This window comes from Sapajus apella, unplaced genomic scaffold (genome assembly GCF_009761245.1).
Source record: "Sapajus apella isolate SASKATOON/1434 unplaced genomic scaffold, GSC_monkey_1.0 scaffold2, whole genome shotgun sequence".
NCBI classification, from domain to species: domain Eukaryota; kingdom Metazoa; phylum Chordata; class Mammalia; order Primates; family Cebidae; genus Sapajus; species Sapajus apella.
The window spans coordinates 23,330,034-23,346,053 of NW_022436942.1; the positions used below are offsets into that span (position 1 = coordinate 23,330,034).

General features: G+C 50.8%; 3 protein-coding genes across 14 annotated transcripts in view; 2 read left to right on the forward strand and 1 right to left on the reverse strand.

Moving 5' to 3' along the window:
• The window catches only part of ITGB7 (integrin subunit beta 7), a 20,816-nt gene extending 12,289 nt beyond the window's left edge, over positions 1 to 8,527 (forward strand). For 4 of the 5 annotated variants that reach the window (XM_032292729.1, XM_032292707.1, XM_032292722.1 and 1 more), the window contains 8 exons: positions 701 to 847; positions 1,131 to 1,324; positions 1,974 to 2,197; positions 2,425 to 2,644; positions 2,797 to 3,005; positions 3,320 to 3,480; positions 3,707 to 4,215; positions 8,341 to 8,524. In XM_032292729.1, the coding sequence (XP_032148620.1) occupies positions 701 to 847; positions 1,131 to 1,324; positions 1,974 to 2,197; positions 2,425 to 2,644; positions 2,797 to 3,005; positions 3,320 to 3,480; positions 3,707 to 3,787 (1,236 nt within the window). In that variant the 3' untranslated portion in view covers positions 3,788 to 4,215; positions 8,341 to 8,524. Of the gene's footprint in view, positions 1 to 700; positions 848 to 1,130; positions 1,325 to 1,973; positions 2,198 to 2,424; positions 2,645 to 2,796; positions 3,006 to 3,319; positions 3,481 to 3,706; positions 4,216 to 8,340 lie in introns of all 5 variants that reach the window. The other variant, XM_032292716.1, reaches the window with a different exon arrangement.
• Positions 4,459 to 14,772, reverse strand: ZNF740 (zinc finger protein 740). 3 transcript variants are annotated; one of them, XM_032292874.1, is made up of 7 exons: positions 14,635 to 14,772; positions 13,501 to 13,810; positions 10,293 to 10,442; positions 9,858 to 9,947; positions 9,258 to 9,381; positions 8,826 to 8,944; positions 4,459 to 7,825 (listed from the first exon to the last, which is right to left on the reverse strand). In XM_032292874.1, the coding sequence occupies exons 2-7, from the start codon at positions 13,507 to 13,509 to the stop codon at positions 7,736 to 7,738; spliced, it is 582 nt and encodes a 193-aa protein (XP_032148765.1). In that variant the 5' UTR covers positions 13,510 to 13,810; positions 14,635 to 14,772; the 3' UTR covers positions 4,459 to 7,735. The 3 variants fall into 3 exon arrangements, with proteins under 3 accessions (XP_032148765.1, XP_032148747.1, XP_032148757.1); XM_032292856.1 differs by lacking the exon at positions 4,459 to 7,825 and having other exon boundaries at positions 8,123 to 8,944; positions 14,635 to 14,771; XM_032292866.1 differs by lacking the exon at positions 4,459 to 7,825 and having other exon boundaries at positions 8,123 to 8,944; positions 13,303 to 13,810; positions 14,635 to 14,771.
• CSAD (cysteine sulfinic acid decarboxylase) overlaps positions 13,998 to 16,020 on the forward strand; it is a 34,747-nt gene continuing 32,724 nt past the window's right edge. For 2 of the 6 annotated variants that reach the window (XM_032292746.1, XM_032292754.1), the window contains exon 1: positions 14,821 to 14,904. The gene's annotated coding sequence lies outside the window, so the exon portion shown is untranslated. Of the gene's footprint in view, positions 14,384 to 14,820; positions 14,905 to 16,020 lie in introns of those variants that run through there. The other 4 variants (XM_032292768.1, XM_032292761.1, XM_032292787.1 and 1 more) reach the window with 4 other exon arrangements.

Here is a 16,020-nt window from a genome sequence, read left to right on the forward strand (position 1 = left end):
ATTCATGTTACCCAGGCTGGAGTGCAATGGCGCGATCTCGGCTCACCACAACCTCCGCCTCCTGGGTTCAGGCAATTCTCCTGCCTCAGCCTCCTGAGTAGCTGGGATTACAGGCATGTGCCACCATGCCCAGCTAATTTTTTGTATTTTTAGTAGAGACAGGGTTTCACCATGTTGACCAGGATGGTCTTGATCTCTTGACCTCGTGATCCACCCGCCTCGGCCTCCCAAAGTGCTGGGATTACAGGCTTGAGCCACCGCGCCCGGCCCGACTGTAAGCTTCTTGAGGTCAAGGACCATCTCCTAAACCCATGGCAAGAAAATCTGAGACAGTATCAAATTTCCTAGGATAAACTGTAATGAATCTGCCCTTTTGACCTGGCATGCACCCAGCTTGTGTCGTGATGTGGGGCTTCACAAACATGGTCTCTTTATGTTTACAGCACCTGGCCAGCCTGTGGCCCTTGCTGCCAGCTGCACTGAAGTGTTGTATTAGGGGGCCTCTGGATCTTGTATATTCTACACATGGTTCTCATGGATCCTCCCTCCAGAAATGCCTCTTGACCGGGCAGAATGGAAGGAGCTCCAGGTGGCAGAGGGCAGAGTGCTGGCAGAACTGGGAACACCTGGAGAGGACATAAAGTGGGGGTGTGGTCCTTTCCTGCATTCATGTGGTTATCCACTCACTCTCTTCCCATAGAGCCTGTCTTCCACTGTGACCCTTGAACACTCTTCACTCCCTCCTGGGGTCCACATTTTTTACGAATCCCAGTGTGAGGGTCCTGAGAAGAGGGAGGGTAAGGCTGAGGATCGAGGACAGTGCAACCACGTTCGAATCAACCAGACGGTGAGAGCCAGCTAGCACAGGCGGAAGGTGTGCAGCGGGAGGTGGGAGTGGGAAATGAAGCAGGCAGGAAAAGATGGGGGCAGGCGTGTGACAAGAGCCCGGGGTGGCCCTCCATCCATCCTTCCCGGAGCGGCCTGAGTGGCCTCCTCAGGCATTTTTCTAGGAGATGGGTGTTACTATGACCCCATCCCTTCATTTACCAAGGGGTGAGGTTCTGGATGACTGGTGGGTTTGGGCTGTGTGTGTGTAACTGTGGCCTGATTCCTGCCTACCCCGTTCTCAGGTGAATTTCTGGGTTACTCTCCAAGCCACCCACTGCCTCCCAGAGCCCCATCTCCTGAGGCTCCGAGCCCTTGGCTTCTCAGAGGAGCTGACTGTGGAGTTGCACACGCTGTGTGACTGTAACTGCAGCGACACCCAGCCCCACGCTCCCCACTGCAGTGATGGCCAGGGACACCTACAATGTGGAGTGTGCAGGTGAGGGCCTCCTCTTCCCTTCACCTAGCTGGCTCCCCACAAATGACCAACCCTGGCCTGTATTCCTCTGCTGCTTTCCATCCTTCCTCAGGAGTCTCCTCAACATCCCTTGAAGCTTCCCAGATACGTCCAGGCCTTCCCCTTGACCGGGGCTCCCTCCGCTCTCTCACTCCACTCGGTGTTCCACTGTACTCATCATCCCTTCAGCTGCTTGTCTCTCTTCAACTCTTTTTTTTTTTTCTTTTTTTTTTTTTTTTTCCGGGGACAGAGTTTCACTCTTGTTACCCAGGCTGGAGTGCAATGGCACGATCTCGGCTCACCGCAACCTCCGCCTCCTGGGTTCAGGCAATTCTCCTGCCTCAGCCTCCTGAGTAGCTGGGGTTACAGGCACGCGCCACCATGCCCAGCTAATTTTTTGTATTTTTAGTAGAGATGGGGTTTCACCATGTTGACCAGGATGGTCTTGATCTCTTGACCTCGTGATCCACCCGCCTCGGCCTCCCAAAGTGCTGGGATTACAGGTGTGAGCCACCGCGCCCGGCCTCTCTTCAACTCTTTTGAGAACTTGAGTTTAGAGGCTCCTGGGAGAGACAAGTCAGGGATGTTCAAACTCTCTGACCCACTTCTCTCCTTTGCCTTCCCTTCCCAGCTGTGCCCCCGGCCGCTTAGGTCGGCTCTGTGAATGCTCTGAGGCTGAGCTGTCTTCCTCAGATCTGGAATCTGGGTGTCGGGCTCCCAATGGCACAGGGCCCCTGTGCAGTGGAAAGGGTCAGTGCCAATGTGGACGCTGCAGCTGCAGTGGACAGAGCTCTGGGCATCTGTGCGAGTGTGATGATGCCAGCTGTGAGCGACATGAGGGCATCCTCTGTGGAGGTACCTGGAACCTTGGGGAGAAGGGTGGGATCTGAGGGGACTTCCCAAAGGCCCTTAGGTTCTGGGAGTCTCCTGGCATGGAGGGCAAATGTCAGATTCTGGTGTATGAGTTAGATGATGTGTTTGGCATACTTGAAAAAGATTGGATTTGTGGGCTTCTGGTGCCACGTGATGGTCAACTGTGTGTGTGGAGTATGCTTGTCACCCTCTGCATGGCTCTACCCCAGGGTTTGGTCGCTGCCAATGTGGAGTATGTCACTGTCATGGCAACCGCACGGGCAGAGCATGCGAATGCAGTGGGGACATGGACAGTTGCATCAGTCCCGAGGGAGGGCTCTGCAGCGGGCATGGACGCTGCAAATGCAACCGCTGCCAGTGCTCGGATGGCTACTATGGTGCTCTATGCGACCAATGCCCAGGCTGCAAGACACCATGCGAGAGACACAGGTGGGGCCTCAGGTCTTGCATCTTGGGAGCAGGGGCACAGTGGGGCTTGTTGAGCCATTCCAATCTGCCTGCTCTCCTTCCTGCTTGTAGCTGGGTAAGGGCCATTGGGTGACAACTGCCCAGCTGGTAACTTACTGGCATCTACTACACAGGGACTGTGCAGAGTGTGGAGCCTTCGGGACTGGCCTCCTGGCCACCAATTGTAGTACAGCTTGTGCCCATACCAATGTGACCCTGGCCTTGGCCCCTTTTTTGGATGATGGCTGGTGCAAGGAGAGGACCCTGGACAACCAGCTGCTCTTCTTCTTGGTGGAGGATGAGGCCAGAGGCAGGGTGGTGCTCAGAGTGAGACCCCGAGAAAGTAAGTGGGCATGGATGCCACAGATCCTGAAAGTTTGATGGGCAGGGTCTCAGAACTCTGGGGATGCCGAGTGAAGATAATGGGAAACAGGCTGGGGGCTGAAGCAGTACTGTGAATCCAGGACTAAGGCAGAAGCGATTGGGCAAGTGGACAAAGCTAAGACCCTGTGCAGTGAGGGTACAACCTTGGACCTTGCTGGATTCCCTTTGCTTTCAGTGACAGACAGGGTTGGAGAGGCTGGACACACTGTGGGCAACTGTTGATCTGTCCCTATGCTCCAGCTCCCAAAAGTATATCGGGTTTCTCGTCCACAGAAGGAGCAGACCACACCCAGGCCATTGTGCTGGGCTGCGTAGGAGGCATTGTAGCAGTGGGGCTGGGGCTGGTCCTGGCTTACCGGCTCTTGGTGGAAATCTATGACCGCCGGGAATATAGTCGCTTTGAGAAGGAGCGGCAGCAACTCAACTGGAAGCAGGTGAGACTTCCTGGTTAGGCTCCTTTTTTGTTGATTCCCCACCACAAGCCCAGCCCTGATTCCTCCCGCTGGGTTCCCCCAGCCCCTGGCACATGTAACCAACCCCTCTGTTGACTTCCATCAGCTCCTAGGATTCAGCTCGAGTTGCGGGCTGGCCTCTTAGGTCTAGAAAGGGAACGAGGAATCCTTGGATTTTTTGCTCACAATCTGCAATGTCTTTCCCCAGGACAGTAATCCTCTCTACAAAAGCGCCATCACGACCACCATCAATCCTCGCTTTCAGGAGGCAGACAGTCCCACTCTCTGAAGGAAGGAGGGAAGGACACTCACCCAAGGCTCCTCCCCCTGGAGGACAGTGGGAACTGGGGGTGAGAGGAAGAGTGGGTCTGTAAGACCTTGGCAGGGGACTAATTAACTGGTGAGGAACGGTCACCACCCTACTTCATTTTCAGAGTGACACCCAAGAGGGCTGCTTCCCATGGCTGCCCCACCCAAGTATACAATAAAGAGTCTTACCTCAGACCACAGCTGTCACTTTGCTTTACCTCATCAAGGCCAAAGCAGACTGTTTATAGCCTGGGCCTTGGGAAAGAACACGTCCATCCTCCTCTTGCCACCTGAGGGCAGGGAGAGGTGCCCAAACGCAAATGTGCAGGAGACTCCTGAGGTGCAGCCTGGGACCCAAGAGGCCAGGTCTGGAGAGGGCCTGTGAATTCTCAAGCGCTGCTGATGCGGGTGGGTCCCAAACCAGAGACACTACATGTGTTGGTGTCTAACCTCCTTCCGTCCTGCTGCGTGTGCTTTTTCCTCTTGCTCACAACTGATGCCCTGTTTTTGCTCCTAGTTGTTTGCTCCTCTGTGGAGACGGGGTTTTAAAATGGCTTACAGGGTGCTCAAAGTTGTGGGGTGATTATTAGGGAGAAAAAAGGAAAACAACTAAAACCAGTATGAAAAACCTTCCCCAAAGAGAAGATAGTATGTAGAAAAGCCCCGTTTTCCTTTTATTTAAATATCCTAAATATATCACGAAGGAACATACACTGCACTTTAATGGTAAAAAGATACAAGTTTATAACATCTTATAAAAACTACCATTTAAAAGTGATCTTGTCCATTTGATATTCCCTTCCCCCATAGCAAAATAAGTATATTAAAAAAAAAAAGGGTGAAGAGGAGAGGAAGGGTAGGAAGGGGACAGTTGATAAAACCCCAGGGCCACAGCAGAGGCGAAGGGCATCTGGGGATAGGGTCAGAAGCTGTGGCGGGACTCTACTCGTAACCCTCCAACGTCAAGCCACGGGCGCGATCAGTAGCTAAGTGATGACGAGGCTGTTTGCGGTAGACAGAAAAGACTTGGGGCACTGGGGAGAGCAGGGCTGGTAGGGTCATAGGGTCTGGTGCAGCAGCCCACCTGGAACGGGCACTGCTCTTTCCCAGGCTCCCTGACTCCCCGTCCTGTCTCTGAGAGCCTGCCCTATTTCCCCCCCCCGCCCCCATTCCAGACACACCTGAGGCATCTTCCAGTGCTAGGCACCATGCTGGCCAGCAGGGGTGAGGCATTGGGCCCAGAAGCCTCTGCAGAGGTCTTGAGTCAGTGCCATGGGGTATCCGTGGGGCTCCTGGGCCCTCTGGATGCCAAATCACTCCTTTCACTGCTTTGCTCCTCTCTTCTCCCACATCCATTGCCCTGTCAGCACGGAAACTGAACCAACCACCTGCTCCTGAGTTTCCTTCACTGGGTCTTCGGCAGGGGTGGCCTACTATGGCTATTCGCACATACTCTCTGAAGTTCCCTCCCTCCCACCTACCCAGACAGGAAAACCAACGTCTGTGGGAGCCCAGGGCACCTTCTGACCCAGTACACACATTAGTACACACAAGGGCATAGATCACTTATGTGAGACTCATGTGAGTCTCTCCACATACACCCCTATCCCAAACAGATTAGCTGTAAGTCGCAGGGAGGGAGGCCTCTCATTTTCAAAAGCATTTTTTGGGAGGATAGTTTTCTAAACATTTTTAAATGGGTTACAGGGTGCTGGAAGATGGGTGAATCACCCCAGAAGTGAAGGACAGGAAAACCCCAGCTCCAGCAGAACCCTCAAACAGGAAGAGGGCTGGCTCACATGCAGAAAGATGCTCCTGCTTGCAGGGACCACAGGGCTGATCCAAGGACTGAGGTCTAAGTTCTGGAGCACATCAAATGGGAGTGTCAGCACAAAGCTAGAAGAGTACATGGCAGCAAACACTCCTCAGCGTCTCCTCAAAAGGATCTCAGATGCTGTTTGGGAAAATCGAATGGGTGCCATGCCTGCTTTCTTTTTCCCTGAAATACTCATACCATCGAGGTATGGACAACCCCCTCCCCAACCCCACTCATTCAGAATAGGCGACAGCCAGGAATCACTGCTGCTACCCATTCTTTACATTTTCTGGGAAATGAAATCACACTTCCAGGAGGTTCCCATCTCAGACCTCACTGACAGCTTGGCACTCAGGTTTACCATCTCCATGATTATTAAGACAGTTAGTTCCTTTACCCGCCACAGGTCAGGTCAGGCCACAGTGGGGGTCAACCAAACCCCAGAACTTCCCATAAGGATTCTTTCTTTAGCAGAAAGAAAAGGTTTATTTCATCTTAGAAAATTCATGTTCACAAGCCCTGGGCTTGGGTTAGAAACACCATAACCACCAGGCTGTTGAATTAATCTAAAAATAAAATTAAAAAAAAAAATAACCCTCCAAACAAAAGCCCTTCTGTTCCCTAAGTTGTGTTCTTCAGCTTCTGCTGAGACCTCAAGCACCCTTCATGTTTGGGCAAGAGGAGGCTATTTTCCACTCATCCTCCCCAAAGGTGAGGGCCAGAGAAGGGTTTGGCTCAATAATATGCCATCTCCTACAAGCACACAAATACAAGCACTCATTTCTCTCTCTCTCTCTCACTCTCACACACACACACACACACACCCCTGATTACTTTTTTGGGGGTGGACAAGGTGGTGGTATTGGAGCAGAGAGGAGCAAAGAATATGGTTAAGAATGAAACCTACATTAGGTTTCTTCTTCAGTCTTTTCTCTGCAGCACCCCCACCTCCATCCCCAACACTCTATTGGGTAGGGATGGCCACCAGGAGGGAAGCTGAGATCTTGTTTTTTTGGGACTAAAGGATAGACCCCTCCCTACCTCCTCTACCTGAATACAGTGATAGGACTTGGGGAGGGAGAACAGTGCCTACTGCTCAACATGCCCCAGATTCCTTTGTTTCTTAAGCAGCTGTTAGTCAACTTGGGACCAGTCTTGGGTTGTTCCTAAAAGGGCACAAGAAGAGAGAACCCACTTTGACATCCATGACTCCTTGCTCAACACATCTGTCTCACTGTAGGAGTCAATGGCAGCGAGGTAGCCACAAACTATCTCCGAGATCGACTGCTCCCAAAAAGAAGAAAAGGGCTTCATGGGCCACACTCACCCAAGTTCCTTCCTAAAGGCACTTGAGCTGACGCCATCAGGTGCCAATGTGACATGGGCCATGACAACACCTATAGGCACAACTCTTCCTTTTCCCTTGAGAAAGGAAGAGGTGCCATCCACTCTTTTTGGATCCAGCCTTTGTCTGCTCCACCCCGTTTTTCCTTTTGTCCCTCAAGTGTATAAAGAGGCCAAAGTAAGCTCAGCTGCCATCCCTGATCTTATTCTCCCTCAGAAGAAGGTGAAGTGCAGGACTGTGGAACACTGAGGAGCTACTACAACTAAAACCCAATGTTTGGGGAGAGCTGGATGAGCTATAGTCCCTACTTTGGACCAGGACTCTATGCCTCTGGATTACCTGTATCCACAGTTTACCTGCTGCAGTTGCTTTTGGATAAACAAAAACAAGAACAGAACAAACAAATCTCCTTCCCCAATCTTTTCCATTTCAGCTGCCAGCTGGAGTCCAAGGTTGTGGGAGCCACACTTCAGTCTTGGTCCTGTACCTTGAGTCCCCACCTATGACCTCAGCCAAGGGTCCAGGGACTAGCTCTCCTACCCAGGAATGCTGTTAAGAACTTCCCCGAGATACTCATAGTCTCAGATTATTTACAGAGCTGAGGTTCTGGGGCCACTGTCCCCTGATGCACTCTTCTGGTCTCCTGGGTCCACTCCTCCAGGAGTGGGACAGGTTCACACGGGGCGGTGGTGGGACCATCAGACCAGAGGGGGTGCGCTCTTCGGTAGGTTCTTCTGATCACTCCCACCACCCAGGGCCCCTTGCGCCTATAGAGAAAACTGCCCGTCGGAAGTCTTGGACTGGCACCCTTGGCACATCCGTTTGTGTCTGAGTAATCGATCTGTCCGAGAGAAACACTGAGAAGAAAGGGAGGGTTAAGTGCCTGAGAGGAGAAACTCAGCTACCTGCTGGCTAACTCCTTCCTCTCACAGGAGGCAGATGCTGCATCCTCCATCCCCTCAGCATGTGCACAGACAGCAGGAGCACATGGTGGTGGCAAATGTAAGCTCTCAAGCCAGGGCGCCTGGGTCTGAATCTTGGCTCTATCACTCAGCAGCTGTGTGACCTTGGGCAAGTTACCTAACAGCCCAGAATCTGCACACTCATCTGCAAAACTGTAAAGCGAAGCTAAAAGTACCTACTCACAGCACAGCTGCTTTATTCATCAAAGATTTATTGAGTATCTATCTCAACGCAGATACAGAGTAGAGAACCAGAGGGATGAAGTCTCTGCCCTTATGGAACTTTTATTCTAGTGTTCTGAAGATTCAATGTAAGAGTGTGGAGCAAAGCTTGGGACCTAGCAAAGTATCCAGGAAGTGTTAACTATTATCATTTCTCATCTCTTGTTCTTGTCTTGTTTTGGCCCCAGCTCTTACATTCTCATCAGATCAGATACTGACCGCCAGGGCAAAGATTGTATCTCTTTCTCCAAAGTGCATGAGCTCTGAAGTTGGACTGAATCCCAGCTCTGTTTGTGATCTGCTGTGTCCTTGGGAAACTTAACTTCTCTGAATCCCAATTTTCCCATATGTGAAATAAAGACAACACAGCTACCTTAGGGAGTCACTGTGAAGATTAAATAGAATCATCTACGTAAAGTATGCTCTCACGGTGCCTGGCGTAGAGGAAGTGCTCATGAAATGCTATTACTATTATTATTACAATGTTCTGACCGCTCCTCCCCATGATTAGCTGCATGAGGCCAGACAGATGCACTTTACCCTGATGTGCTGAGGTCTAACTATTAAGGTGGGGAATGCCGGTGGCTCTTTTGTCAGGTAGGTGTGGACGCTGGCCCTGATTCTTGGGAAAGGAAAAGTGTGTGTGGGGGGTCGTAGTGGGGATGAGCCTTACCTGATGACACCGTTCACACTGATAAGGCTTTTCACCACTGTGCACACGCTTGTGGCGTTCCAGGTGGTACTTCTGGATGAAACGCATATCACATATATCACACTCAAATGGCTTCTCACCTGGCCCAGGTGGAGAGAGAGAAGTGAATGTGGGGAGGTACGTACGGTAGCGACCTCACTCCAGTTATTTTCTCAGAAACTTTAACTCTTAGTAATGTGTAGACACCTAAGTGATCATAAATAGGGAGTGGTCCCCAAAGCTGCTGGTTTCAGTGACACCAGAAACAAAGCCATGCAATATCTCTGCTTCACTGACTTATCTTCTTCATTTCTAATACTTACCCATTAAAATAAACCCAATGAGAGCCACACACAGACATGGAATACAAGTGATAGACTATTCTCCCCCTTTGAATATAAGGAAGAGACTTACCAGTATGAATAAGGATGTGCCTCTTTAGGTGGTAACTGCTCCGAAAGGCTCCAAAGCAGTGTTCACAAACAAAATTTTTGGGAATCTTTACTTGAAAAGAACCATTTTGTTCCACTACCACCACCTGGGGGCAATAATCAGGCATGTCATGAGGCCACCACTGCCCTCTTCCTGAAGAGACTGTTCTACTCTGGGTCCACTTCCGGCTGTTGGAGAAAGGAACCTCTCTGATGCTGTCTAAAGGTACTGCCATCTCCCGCACTCCATGGAGGTAAGAGACCCTTTGGGGAAGGAGGTGGAGTGGGTAAGCTGTCTATCCTGTCAAACCCAGCACTCTGAGTATGACTTAAACTGGAGCCTGCCTGCCCCCATGCCGTTGGATCTGGGATCTCATGCTCCCTAACCTGTACCATCACTGTTCCAGCAAAGCTAGAGGTCAACTACCAAGATAGTCTCCAGATGAAATCTGGGCGACTCACTCGCTGGCTATTAAAGATCAAAGCATCTAGGGAAAGGTCAGGATACAAGGTAGAAGGAAGGAGGAGGAATATTACCCCATTACCAAACTGTATGTGTTTGGGGGATCACCCCATTACCTGCCTTTTTAACAGTCTTTTTTGAATGAGAGGCCTCAGACAAGCTGTCATCATCTTTGCGGCTCCGGGACTTATCACTCTCTTTTCGGTGACCCTTCAAAGACAAATCAAATCTAAACTCACAGTCCATCTCAGAACACGAGATGAGACCCAATGCTGCTCTCAGACAAAATTCATAAATAAGAGTAAACCACCTGCCCCAAAGGCTTAGAGGAAGTATACAACTATTTCCTCTCCAAGCACCTGGTCTTAAAGGGTTGAAGGTACAGAAAAGACCTTCCTTAGCTTTCTGAAATACCAGTGTTCATCCATTCCCCAGCTGGATCCCCTTGCCCCACTTCCCTATGCAGAAGCATCAAGGAATCAGAGCATGGTGTCTCCTGGCAGAGAGCTCGGGCCACCCGATCCCCAGGTGCCACAATGGACTCAAGTGCTGTACCTGACTCGAGCACCTCAGCACATCAGGGCTACCTGCCCGCTCGCCATTCTCGGCCTGCTTGCTGGCAATCTGGCTCAGCATCATCTTCTTGCTGGCTGCAGTGGGAACCAAACTCACACCTGCTAGGCCTTCACAAGCCAGGAGACTTGCCTAAGTTGAAAGGAAATGAGGTGTCAGGTCACCTGGCAGGGCAGGGCAAAAACAGGCTGCCATCCTCTAAAGAACTACCTTTTACGCCCAGCTACAAACTGCTTCTCTCCAGGGACTGTCCCTCCTCACTGCCAAAGCCTGCTTCCTTCGAGTTCTCCCTAACTCATCTCACCAGGAACAACTTGTCATCCCTCAGCATTTAAATATCGATCAAGTAAACAATCAAGTATTACTGACACCTTTGTCAGCACTGTGCAAGGTACTGTGTGTGGCTACATATTTATTTTAAGGTATTTCTAGGCCTTAACTGTGAGTGGGTATGAGGTTCCATCTTGCCAACCCATTGACACGGGAAATTCCTTTGGGACACTCCTCCTTCCTCTCTCAACAGCCCTTAGCTGGGCCGGGTGCAGTTTCTCCCGCCTGTAAGCCCAGCACTTTGGGAGGCCGAGGCAGGTGGATCACAAGGTCAGGAATTTGAGACCGGCCTGGCCAATATGGTGAAATCCCCTCTCAACTAAAGTAAAAAATAAGCTGGGTGTGGTGGCATGCGCCTATAGTCCCAGCTGCTCGGGAGGCTGAGGCAGAATTGCTTGAACCTGGGAGCCGGGACTGCGTCACTTCACTCCAGCCTGGGTGATAGAGAGACTCTGTCTCAAAAAAAAAACAACAACACAGGTTGGGCGAAAGCAGCCTGATCAACATGGAGAAACCTCGTCTCTACTAAAAATACAAAATTAGCCAGGTGTGGTGGTGCATGCCTGCAATCCTAGCTACTTGGGAGGGTGAGGCAGAAGAATCACTTGAACCCAGGAGGCAGAGGTTGCGGTGAGCTGAGATTGAGCCGTTGCACTCCAGCCTGGGCAACAAGAGTGAAATTCAACAAAACAAAAACAGCAAAACAGCCCTCAGCTTCAGTGCCCACTTTTGATTGGCAGATCTTGCTGGTCCCAATTGTATTTTCTAGCAGATTCCTTTTTGTTTGTTGGTTGAGACAGGGTGACACTCTGTCGCCTAGGCTGGAGTGCAGTGGCACAATCTGAGCTCACTGCATTCTTGACCTACCTGGCTTAAGCAATCCTCTACTTCTACCTCCTGAGTATCTGGGACTTGAAGAGAGTGCCGCCACGCCTGGCTATTTTTTTTTTTTTGTATTTATAGAAACAGGGTTTCACCATGTTGCCCAGGCTGATCTGAAACTCCTGAGCTTAAGCAATCCTCCAGCCTCAGCCTCCTAAAGTGCTGAGATTACAGGCCATTTCTCTCTTTTGATTTTAAATTCCCTAAGTATTACCAATTGCAACTGATATAAAAATTAAACCACTTGGAAACATTTTTGGAGTTATTTCTCTTGACCTCTTAGGGCATTTACATGTGTGCATGTGTGATTACATTTTTTCACATTCCTTGCTCCACAAATAGTTTAAAAAATTACCTAAGCAAAGTTATGTTTAAGTAAACGTCCTTTTTCCATTGTTACATTCTTCAAACTGACTTCGGTTAGCCAGCATTAAAGAAAGTACTTTTCTTACCAAAAAAAAGAAAAAAAAACTTTTAAGAAGTTCGTCACCAAACTCCCAAATTTATGAAGAAATTCCTTTTGGATGATCAGTATATTCTGGGACCCTCCCTCCACCTTCTGGGACTTTGAGTGAAAGATCCACAGTTAAAATCTTAGCTCAGCTGTTTGCACTGTGTAATCTTAGGCAAGTTATTCCACCTTTGCAAGCCACAGTTTCCTTACATGAAAAATGCCTGTCATAATGCTTATCCTCACAGGGCTGATGAGAAGTAAACTAAGTTGTAAAATGCTTAAGTGTCCAGTACGAAGTTGAGTCCTTAGTGGAAGGCAGCCTTCTCAGAAGAGTGAACACAATGCTGAGAAGTGGGTTGCGAAAGACAAAGGAAGAAGAAACTGACGGGCTTCTATTCTACATGGAGAGGAGGAAGCTGTGCATTCAGAGGAAGCTGTGCATTCAGAGGCAGCGGGAGGAAAGCCAATTATGCTACAATCAGGCTGTCATCCTGGTGAGACTGGTAGGGGAGGTTCCCTAGAAGAAAGTTGGGAGAAGCTCTGGAGATACGTGCACACAGCTATTCTACTCAGGTGACTACAACAGCCTAGCTCTCATTCTGTCTCTACAATCCATCCTCTACCTCCACAATAATGGCCTTCTACATACACTGATCTGAGGCTACTCGGCTGCTTGACGTAGCAAGGCATAAAAGGCCCTTGGGTTACACTCTGCGTACTGCAGGGAATAACTTCCTCACCTACCACTGTCAATACTACCTCTATAACTATCCCCACTTAAATCCTTTGCTCTGTAACTACCAAACTATCTGCAGTACCTGGAACCTCATCACGTTTTTCCATGACTCTACGCTCCTGCCCATGCAGTTCCTTTTGTCCAAACACCCTTGTGCTTGTCTAGCAATATCCTATGCATCTTTCAAGCTTCATCTTTTCTATCCAAGCAGAAGTATTGTTCTCTCCTAGGTACATACCCCTGTTACTGCACATTCCTCAATCAACAGAGTCAGAGTCTCTACTACTAGCTAGCCACTATACAAGGCATTGTGAATATAAAAATAAATAACTGTCTTTCCATTGCTCCCCCGACCCCAACTAGCCTGGAAGCTCACTGGGGACAAGGACAATCTTATTCATCTTTGTATTCCCAGCGCAATGCCTTGCATGTAACAGGAACTCAATAAACTCCTGTTGAAAAAAACAAATGAAGCATTCACCATACTATTCACTCCCTTACACCCCTCAGCACTTAATGTACCAAATGTAAACTGAGTACATGTTGCTTTGCAAATGTCCCATCAGTGCCTGTGATGCAGTATAGCCTACCTCCTTCATTTGACTGGAAGCTCCCTGAAGGCAGGGGCTGTGGCCTGTCTCCTTTCCTTCCTCTAGATCTCCCCCTGGTGCTTAATACAGAGCTTGGATCCCTGGGGTTGGTCAATAGGTTGACTAAGGCAGCATTCAAGAGTGAAACTGCAAACAGGCTTCCCAGTGATCTTGGAGGAGGACTCTAGAGCTTTTTACCTGAGCCATGCTGATTTCTCACTTAATGCAACCCAAAAGTTCAGGAGTTCCTTGGTCCACCTTTCCTTAAGACACTGCCGTTTTGAAGAACTGTCACCAAATCACGGTAACGACTCCTTTGTGTCCCATCAGTTCTGTTGCCATGTTGAACTTTGTCTTCAAATAGAAGTTAGCGTCCTCCAAAGAAAAGATGGGTGTTCCAAGAATCTCTGGACTGTGCCTGGCTCCTGCCTATTGTCTGAAGAAAAAGTCTACCAGTCTTGGTTTTCCAGTTGAATTCTCTTGATGAAACTCACGATGTTTCAGAAACCTGAAACCAGAAAGGAAGATGGGGGCTGCTAAGCGCAACATCCTCAGGCCTTTACAATGTGCGATGTGAACTTTTTTTTTGCTGGGCACTCTCTGTGAAGCTCAGAACGAGGACATGAGTCAAGAAGAGTTTTCTTTCTAGGTCAATAGGAGGAACTGGTCTCCTGGGCAAGGAGGGGAAGCCAACAGGAGCAAAAGTAATTGGGGCCTCCTATGGAGGAACTCTGCCAACATGGCAACTGCTTAGATTTGCCATCTCAGGAATGGACGAAGGGGGCGGAGATCCTTTGGGGCTTTTGTGCCCAGTGGGCCGGCCCGAAAAGCTCGTTTACAGAGGCGGCCAGACTAGGGTGGAGGAAAGCTCAAGGGCCATCGCTGGGTGCTTCGGTGGCGGGCAGAAACGGGACTGGCAGTGCCCACACGTGCGTGTTCTCCGCGTCCGCCCGAAGTAGGAAAACTCGCTGCGGAGGTGGAGGGCAGGCAGGCGAAGCCCGAAGCTCGCTCAGGCCAGCCAGCCCCTGCACCCGCTGCGCCAACCGGGAGCAGAGCCGGAGAGCACCGAGAAGCGCGCAAGGTGCGTGCTCGCGCCCGTGTCCCCTCCGAGCTAGCCCCCTCTCCTGGGCCGCGGACGCGGTGGGACGCGCGGGCGGGGGGCGGTGTGCGCGCACGGCCTTTCCCCTCCCTCCCCTGGAAAGCCCCCTCCCTTCGCCACGCGCCCCTCCTCCCCTCCCCTCCCCCTTCCCGCGCGGCGCCCTACGGTTTGCGAGCTACTGAAGCGCTGCCGTCTGCACTGACGACGCTGGGCTCTCTGGGGCGTGCTCTTACCTGCCAGGCGCTGCCTCCCGCTGGCTCTCTGGCCGCGCGGCGCCTCCTCCAGGCCCCAGCACACCCTGCCAACCCCGCGGCCGCCGCTGCCCCCACCGGGACCGAGGCAAGTTTACAAACACCAACCCCGGCCCGTTTCCCCGGAAGCACTTTCCCCTCCCCCTCGTCCTCTCTGCCAAGCCGTCGCATCCACTTCCGGGCTCGGGAGCCAGACGAGCAGGGGCAGCCTCCGAGCGGGTGAGGCTGGGGACGTGCAGAGAAGTGCAGCTGGTGAGTGGGCGGTGCCGTGCGCGGAAGGCCTGGTCGAGGGAGCGCGGAGGTCCGCGCGTGCGCCTTGGCGCGGGCGCGCCTTGGCCGCCATCGAGACTGAGGGCAGGAGCCTCAGCCCTGAGATGGTCCTTCGCTGGGCACTCGGTGGGAGGAGGGTTTGCTAGGTGAGTTGGTTCAGACTCCTTGAAAAACCGCCGCCACTCTTTCTCCCTCGTGGACGTTCTCCCCATCTCTCTGAGCCGGCGCCCCAAGTAGAGCCAGAGTAGTTCGTACTCAGCCTTTTCACGAAACTCGGTCGAGATGGTTCTTCTCCGAACATTTTTTCATCAGGCCCAGATCTGCAGATTGTGGGGACAGCTGGGAGAGGCGTTAACTTTCTTTGCACACTCCTGCCTTGGGCGCTCAACCACAGTCTGAAAATGAGTGTTCTTGCAGAGGCGTTCCTTGAGTAGCCCGGGGCCACACTGCTCACGTCCCTGCAGAAGTCAATGCCCCAGCCGTGGTCTGCGCACCCCGCACCCCGAGGCCAGCCTGGTTACCTTCTTCCCTTCCACCTTTATTCCAGGCTGTGAAGCATAGAACATTAGCCTCCATACCTGGAAAAGACCCTGACTCCCCCAGTAGACTAGTCTTTCGGGAGACTTGCCCCGTGCCAGGCTGCATTAGGAAAATGGAAACCAGACTATCTTCAAATTCTTCTCCCTAGCCTTAGCCATTAGAGAGAGGTCCTGCTAAAGATGGACTGCAAATACGCTTGATGGAAGGAGATGTCAATTCCACTTAAGTCATTTCTGCTGTAGGAGATACAACGTCGTGACATTAGGAGAAGTAATGGTGATACCAAAAGAAAAAAAAATCTTTATGATGAAAAAAGACAAGGATTCGCAACCACTTTTTTCTTTTTGTAGACAGATTTCATTTCCCTGAGCCACTCCATGATATGAGCCATTGAAAGCACATTTTTTTTGTGCATTTAGGATCATTCTAAAATAGAGACAAAATGGAGAGAGAGAGAGAGAAATAAAGAAACATCACCAGGAATAAGTCTTTAAACCTTTTTTGAAAATTAGCTCCTACTGAACCACTTGAACCAGGGAGTCGGAGGTTGCAGTGAGC